The sequence below is a fragment of the Saccostrea cucullata genome, unplaced genomic scaffold, assembly GCF_032062105.1.
Source record: "Saccostrea cucullata isolate Sc308-1 unplaced genomic scaffold, CSIRO_AGI_Scuc_v1 ctg17261, whole genome shotgun sequence".
Classification (NCBI taxonomy): domain Eukaryota; kingdom Metazoa; phylum Mollusca; class Bivalvia; order Ostreida; family Ostreidae; genus Saccostrea; species Saccostrea cuccullata.
Window position 1 is genome coordinate 1 of NW_026938216.1, and position 8,590 is coordinate 8,590.

Sequence of the window (8,590 nt, forward strand, 5' to 3'; positions counted from 1 at the left end):
GTCTTAACAACTTAATCTTCCCAAATAAATTTTTAAAAAAGAAAGGCTGGCCATCAAATGATATATGCTATAAACTGACCAGCAGTTCTTCTTTTAATCCCCAAAGGATACAGATAAGGCAGCGCTTTTAATGATCTGATAGCCTTCCTACATTGAACTCATTAATTAATCTTTGACTGGATGTTGTCTATTCATTACTCCCTTAATAGTAATGGATCTGCACTTTTTATCCTAAAACACTTTTAAAACATATAAAATACTCCATGATTTCTTTTTAGATGTAATGCCAGACAAACTTTATATTTAATACATATGGACAAGTAGGCATGCTGATTCAACCCCACCCCAAAAAATTAGTTTTTAGTTAATTAATATTATATAATATCAGATTATTAGTTTATTATGCAATATCAAATAAGTTTTAATTACTTTTCATCAAATTCATTTTAAAACTTAGGCTAGCCAACAAGAGCTATTTTTAAATGGATGTCCATTTGCCCAATACCCGAGGGATATAGATAACAGCAGTGCTCTACTAGTTATCTCCTCACTCTAAACTCATTAATTTCTCTCTAATTTGACATGCAACTTTCTGCTATCAAAATTCTTCTTGACCAGTGCTTGATAATTATGCCCATGGGACAAACTGAATTCCTCTCATTTACATTGAAATTTGTTTAAGATTGCTGTAAAGTATATGATGAAAAAAATAAGTTTTTACTTGATTTAACACTTTTTAATAAAGATACAACTCTATTTTTTACATTTTTAGGATTATGAAATTTAAAATTTAAAAAACTTAGTTTTTAAAAAAATTTCACTAAAATTAAAGGTCACAGTGACCTTGAAATAGGTCGCGACACACCTTCTACCTAAGATGTATACTTTTGCCAAGTTTGATAGCTCTAGGTCTAATAGTTTTCTAGTTATGAGCAGGACAGGTTTTTTCCATATTTGGCCATAGCATCTTTATTAAAGGTCAGAGCGACCTACTTTTTGTGCACGACACACCGTCTACCCAAGAAGTATCAGTTGACAAAGTTTGATAATCCTAGGCCTAATAGTATTGAAGTTATGAGCCGGACACGAATGGACAGACGGACAGACGGACGGACATGCAGCGTATAACACAAGCACGTCCCGTCTTAAGACGGCCGTATAAAAAGAACTCACTAGTAGATCTTACACGGTTTGACAAATACTCACTAGTCTATCACACTAAGTTGGATAAATATTCACTAGTCAATCTTAATGAGTTGGACAAATACTCACTAGTCAATCTCACTGAGTTGGACAAATACTCACTAGTCAATCTCACTGAGTTCGAAAAATACTCACTAGTCGATCTCACTGAGTTGGAAAAATACTGACTAGTCGATCTCACTGGGGTTAATTCCAGATAGAGCTATGGTGGTCTCCGAGACAAAACATACAAAATAATGGCTGAATCTGAAGGATTGGGCATCTCTGTAAGCACGTACCCACCTACAAACAAACACAAAATGCACGAGTATTGCCATGGTTCATTATAGATAAACACATGAACAAATGAATATTAAGGTAATCTGGGGAACGGCTGTGTTGCCAGTTAGGAAATTCTTCATCTAAAAAATTTATTTTTATTACATGTATTAGTGACCAAATAATTGCCAAAATCTACACAACTTTTTAACATGAGTGTCAATGGAACAAAACATCTCATGATGAACTGAACATACAAGAACAATATGTTTTTAGGAGAGACTTACTTGTAATTACTGTCTAGAATGATCCAGGATCCAAAACACGTCGAGAAGGAAAGACAGAACACAGAAAACAAACTGGATTTCATCACTTTAGTCATCCAATCTACATCCTAATGACAAAAAAATATATGTATGAATTTAGGGAGGAATGAGGACTTTAGCAGAAACGACTCCTGTAGAGAAAAGACTTACGTTTTTACCACAGAAGTTTGGTCACCCTATAACTGTTTGTTGTTGTTTTTTTTTTTTGCTTTTTTTACAAATTATCTGTATGTTACTTCATCTAAATCTGACTTTAAATATTTTTTTAAAGATCCAGGTGCTGGTGTGTGTGTGTGTGTTAAAAACTGTTAGTGTTACATACATGTATGTATATGCATGCATATTATCAATACAAAGTGATATATACAATTATGGACTTCAGTGTAGGTCGATATGTGGTTATAAGGACTCTTGACATTTGTTATTGACCGACGACACTGATAGTGATAGCGACCGAGCCTGCGAGGTCGCTATCATTTTCTGTATCTGAGGTCAATATCAATTGCCATGAGTCCTTATAACCACATATTGACCGTTCACTGAAGTCCATAATAGTTAAATTATTATTATAATCACTCAAAGTGAATGCACCGACACCGTCCTAACACAACGGACTTAGCTGTCATTACGTCACAATGGTTAAATTCACGTTTCTTTTATTATGACGTCACGTTCTACGTAACTTCAGTATAACCGAACGGCGTGTCGTGCGATATCATTTTTCACGGATGCGCTTTCGCGTCGCTATTGCAAAAGGAGGAATGTCACGTGACGTCCTTTCAGCCAATGAAAACTACGAAAATAATCCTCTTATATATAATATATATGTATGTATATGCATGCATATTATCAATACAAAGCTTATGATTATTTATAAGAATCTAATTCATCTTCCACTTTTTACCAATTTACAACTTTACATTTTTTTTCAAAACAAAACTTTAGTTTACAGTTTAGAGAACTCTCAGACCAATAAGACTTTAATGGAGCACCTAATTTTTCTCAAAACTTACAAGGCACTTTGATAAACTTGTGGAGTAGATACTTTTAAAGTCTTGAAATGACATCCAAGGCCCAAAGATAACATTTCCAGCACAAAAAATGTAGGCCATGTAATCTGTAAAGGCAGGCAGAGGTGTAACTCCTGATGTGATGTCAAAACCAAGGCCTATAAGTTTCATAGACAGCATTATCTGTGCACCTGAAATATAAAATTACAGGGATCACCTGGAATACAAGTTTACATTGATTTTGTATATATATAGAACCGTTACAACTTTTGTACATGTACTGGAAAATGCATTTGACATTTCAGCCAGTTTATGAGAAACTTGCAATCCAGAAGCAAACATAAACTAGTGCTTGCATAGTGCATAGCAAAAAAGACAACTGGCTCTAATAAAGTCATTAATGCCAAATATCAAATATATGACTAACAAGACAGTCGGGAACCTCTAACTTTTAAACTTCCTAATGGAAATGTTGATTTCAAATGCAATAAACATATACAGATAGGTTGTCATGCTGAAAGGGAAAGTTAATAACACAAATTTAAAATTAAGTTTTATTCTTTTTAATAGAAAGCATCCACTAACATCACCAAGCCTTACCTCTAATACTGTGCCAGATTTTTTCATCCACAACAAACAACTCACTGTAATAAATTTAACAAGAGGCCCAAGGGCCTTATAGGTCGCCTGAGTATTCTGTAACAACTTTCAAACAATTAAATTTGGTTCGTGTTTTAAACCAGAGGCCATGAAATTCACAATTCACAAATTTGAAAGAGGCACCATTGCTTATCATTATTATTAACTTAGCATGCTTTCTCTATTTACTTAATACCCAGAGGTAGATCAGAGTAACAAAGAGAAAATGCACTTCCACTTTATACCCAGTTGTGCATCACACTGACCCATTGAACACATATTTCAAAATTTTGCAAATTTTATCATAAAATGGTTGATTAATACCAAAGAGCAGATTTCAAAGCATTAATTTATTTTCAGATTATGTACCCCCCCCCCCCTCGGGCCCAGGGGCAGGGCAACCACTTTGCTAGATGCACCGTTCTTCATCATAAATATATATACTTGGATCATTGGCATAAAACCCTGAAGCAAAGGAAAATATTTTCAAAGAATTAATGTATTTTTACTATATAATCAATAGAGCCCCGCCCTAACACCAGAACCCCAAACCCTGGGGCCATAAAATTCACAATTTTAGAAGAGGCACTCTTGCTCATCATAACGATGTGCTTAATTACTTTATTTAATACTCAGAAGCAGAGAAGAGGATTTTCAAAGAATTAATGCATTTTCACTGTATAATCAATAGAGCCCCGCCCTACACCACCAGAACCCCTGACCCTGAGGCCATAAAATATATAAATCTGGAAGAGGGACTCTTGCTCATCATAACTATGTACTTAGTTAGTTTATTTAATACCCAGGAGCAGAGAAGAAGTTTTTCAAAGAAATAATGCATTTTCACTATATTATCTATATAGCCCCGCCCTAGCACCAGAACCCCTGACCCCAGGGCCATGAATTTCACAATTTTGGTAAAGGACTCAATGCTCATTACATTCATGCCAACAATTTGCCTACTTGATGTCCAGGAGTAAAGAAGAAGATTTTTAAAAATTGCAATAATTTTTGTGGTTTTGGCCCCATCCCTCAGGCCCCAGGAGGGCGGGGACCATGAAATTCAAAATTTGTTCCCCTTCACCTAAAGATGCTGTATACCAAATTTGGTTGAAATTGGTTTAGTGGTTTCAGAGAAGAAGCTGAAAATGTTCAAATGTTAACACACGACACACGATGGACGATGGACGATGCACGACGGACGACGATGGACGAAACACATACAAATAGGTCACCTGAGTTACTCAGGTGACCTAAAAACAGAAAATAAATATATACATGTATAAGCATGTAGCTTCAGATAAGTATCTTACACCTTTTAAAAAATTTTGGATATTAAGCCGTCCAGTTTCTTTCAGGAAATTATTCAATCTTATGAATTAATTTTTTTCAAGTGAAAACCAGTAGAGGTATAGTAGATTGCTTTGTCATCATCAGTGACTTACCATATCACAATGAAAAGGAAGATATAAGCTGCCACTGTCACTCCTGCTAAGTTCCTTGCCTCCCATGATGTAACGAGCAGGATTACGTACACAGACACAGCACAGACAAGCAGATAGACAATGTTGTTACCAAAAAACATGTAGAGAGCTAACAGCCCCCCTAGACTAATGCAGATATTAAAGAACCACCGGGGAAGGGACTGGCTCTTGGATCATTCAAAATTTAAAATAACAACAATAACAAAGTCTACAACTGTAAGACAATATTACAATTCCAAATTTTTACAAGAGATGTTTGTAAAACACTTATACTCCCCTCCCTCCAAATTGGATTTTTTAAAGTCCTCTTAGAAGGGGCATAACTCTAACGAAAAAGGTGCAATCGTACCCAAAGCAAAACTTGACCTAGATATTCAGCTGAAAAATCTGTATACTAAATTTCATTTCAATATGTGCAACCTCTGTAAAGAAAATGCACGGAAACTGCAAATGAGTGGAATTTTTCTAAGTCCAAGAGGCATAACTCTGTCAAACAAAACTCGACCTAAATATTCGCCTAATAAACCTGTATACTAAATTTCATTTCAATATGTGAAACCTCTCAAAGAAAATGAAAATAAACTGCAAATTAGTGGAATTTTTCTAAGTCCAAGGGGAAATCTAACAGAAAGGGCGCGATCGTACCCAAAACAGAACTTGACCTAGATATTCAGCTGAAAAATCTGTATACCAAATTTCATTTCAGTATGTGCAACGGTTGTGAAGAAAATGAACGGAAATGTAATGGACCGAATAGTACCTACATACCGACAGACAGCAGCAAAGCAATATGCCCTCTCTTCTTCGAAAGGGGGCATAAAAGTTTCATAAATTCAATCTAGGGGCCAAAATAAAAAAAACAACATTACAACTCATTAATCAGTTGATCAAAATATTGACTTGGAAGGAAAAAAAACCCATGCAACTCAGTATGATAAATTGTTTTCTTTCAATTAATATACTGCCAATGAAAGCATACATGAATTTCTAGCCATTCATGTTTTTTGCTTTTTATTGGTAATTGCTAATTAAAAAGAATTAATGTATCAAAACAATTCTTATTGAATGAAAGTTCCACAATCTTAAATTACCTGAATATCCCACCACACAAACAATCCTAGTTGTGATACACAAAACATACAGCGGAGCCAACATATGAATTGTTTGCTGTAAGGTAGGGTACAGACAATTCTCGGCCAGATCCATAAAAGAAATCCGAGCATACTCCATTTCATCACCGTAATCAAGTCTGTATAACCTGCCAACATTTTCTCCAAATCCTCTTCATCATAAATGTTGGCATCATCATAATAATCATCGAAATTATCATCATACTCCATTGTTCACCGGTGATGTTATACAGTCATCGTGGCACGATAAAGTTCACATGCTGATTTTGCTGATACTGTAAAATAAACTCCAGAATTATTTAAATATAAAATTTGAATTTCCCATAAATAAATTAGGATATTAAATAAAATAATCATAAAAGCACCATTAGCACTTCTATATCTTTTGAATGAAAGAAATCAAGTTCATCAACAGAAAGGTATGTTTTCTGTTTCACAGGTCCAGGAAAATCACTATATTTAGCTATATAGGTAAATCTACCTATATAGCTTTATTTACCTATATAATATAGCTATATTTAGCTATTCAGAGTAAATTTCTGTTTTATGAAAAGCAGACAAAAAGTCGCATAATGAAGCAGTATTAGTTTTCAACTTTGAAATGGACTGAAAACAATTCACCAAAAACCCACTTACTAAGAATGTTTCTCCTTTTGTGTAATTGCAATCAAAGATCTAAAGTTTTGGGGCTATGTATAACAGTTAATCTGTGAGGAATAAACCACTTTAACAAAAGAAAAGCAGTTTTGGTCTACAAGATAATTGATTGGTAATAATTGAGAACAATGCAAGGCAATCACACGTGCGATGCCTCACCGCACTTCAGCTATCCAAACAATAGAGATACATTTTTTCGGTTAAAAAGTGTTTAACAGGTTGGGCATATAGCCTACCAAATGGTACTTTATCCCCCGTTTGGTAGATAATCTACCATATCGGTAACGAATTTTACTAACCAAATGGGGGACTTTTTTATTCTATTGCAATTTTTATTAAAATAAAACAAAAGCGCATTTATTCAGGCAATGGGGGATTTTAGTGAACATATTCCTCGTACAATTAACATAATTCGGTCGAATTTCTATGTGTAATTTCTCCGAACTTCGTAAAAACAATACCCATAGTTGTCTGTAACAGCCGACCTTCTTGAACAAACGATCAAAAAAATCTTTATTGTGTCTTGTTGGATAAAAATCCAATTTTATACAGTGATTTAACTCTTGATGAGTTAACTTTCAATTTCTTTTTGGATCTTCGTCAATATTTATCTGCCTAAAATCCTGTTAAACACGAGCTCCTCATGCCTTACCGGTATTGTGGGCCTTCCTGCTATATAAAGTTAATTTTTTCCAGAGTTGTACTTAATATTTGTTGTTATTTTTCTTTTAGGATGAAGCTTGCAAATTCCATGCGATCTTTTGGGGTTTAATATGCATATTACTGGTGAATTTAATAAATTCGAAAAATAACATTCAATAAAAGATGTACAAAATGACTTTTGCCATTATTCTTGTTTTTGTTCCAAGTACATCGTTTTAAAACAATAATTATGTCATACTCCAACTTGCATTTACTATTTCTATGAAGAACAAAGCCATTGTGCTCAAAATAAAAAGAAATAAAGGCAAAACTCTATTTTTCTTCTGATTTCCTAGTTAGAAATTAACACAAATGTGCCTCCGTAGTTAAATCCGACTTTTCATCAGGTTTAAAAAAGATCATCCATTTGATTGGTTTGCACTAATTGATTGCTGGCCCGGATAATTGAAATAGAAAGTAAAGGACATGATTGACAGGTGCAGCATCGTTGGAGAAGGAGAGAATTTTCTTTTAAAGTAAAAAATGGAGAAACATTGCACTTGTTTACATAAGCTACGTTTTTTGTCAAATTTTTTAACGACTCTGCGAAAAAATTGCACATAGAATTTTATTTTTTTACCCAAAAACCGATAAATATCTATATTTTATTCCACATGGTTTAAAATTATGAAAAATTTCCACTCCACTCTAGGGAAATTTAAAACACAACCAATTTTGCCCCCCATTTGGTTAGTAAAATTGTTACAGATATGGTAGATTATCTACCAAAGGGGGGGATAAAGTACTATTTTGTAGGCTGTGCCCAACCTGTTTAAAAGAGGCAATGTTTTTACTGTCTATGCCCTAGGTTGCTTTTATCAAACCTTTTAAAAATATATCAGCCATAATTTACATGCCACTTTTTGTCTGCTTTTCATAAAACAGAAACTTATTCCAAAATAGTAAATATAGCTATATTTTAAAAGTAAATAAAGCTATATAGGTAGATTACCTATAACGTTATAGCTAAATATAGTGATTTTCCTGGACCTGTTTCACACTAGTAGGGGGTTCAGGTAAAAATTTTTGGGTGAAATATTTTCAATTAAATATATTCTAGCACAGTCATGGAGACATTAAGAAATATAAAAAACTTTATTGGTGAAAAAATTCCAAGTAGAACAGAAGTTATGAAATAATCAATGTTGTGAGTACTGCTATTTTATGTAAGGAAATTTCTA

General features: G+C 33.9%; 1 protein-coding gene across 1 annotated transcript; it reads right to left on the bottom strand.

Annotated features, from left to right (window-relative positions):
- Positions 1–1,370: 1,370 nt before the first annotated feature.
- On the bottom strand, positions 1,371–6,260 carry LOC134249633 (protein-serine O-palmitoleoyltransferase porcupine-like). The gene is made up of 6 exons (XM_062731970.1): positions 6,012–6,260; positions 4,882–5,087; positions 3,398–3,441; positions 2,801–2,988; positions 1,749–1,855; positions 1,371–1,485 (listed from the first exon to the last, which is right to left on the bottom strand). The coding sequence occupies exons 1-6, from the start codon at positions 6,258–6,260 to the stop codon at positions 1,371–1,373; spliced, it is 909 nt and encodes a 302-aa protein (XP_062587954.1).
- Positions 6,261–8,590: the final 2,330 nt, after the last annotated feature.

What these genes read in the sequence shown, in the direction of transcription:
- LOC134249633 (XM_062731970.1), bottom strand. Translation starts at nt 6,260, where the DNA reads ATGGAGTATGATGATAATTTCGATGATTATTATGATGATGCCAACATT. An exon ending in TTCCTTTTCATTGTGATATG is followed by an intron (nt 3,442 to 4,881) that starts GTAAGTCACTGA and finishes AATTTATTACAG; the next exon opens with TGAGTTGTTTGTTGTGGATG. An exon ending in AATCTGGCACAGTATTAGAG is followed by an intron (nt 2,989 to 3,397) that starts GTAAGGCTTGGT and finishes TTTATATTTCAG; the next exon opens with GTGCACAGATAATGCTGTCT.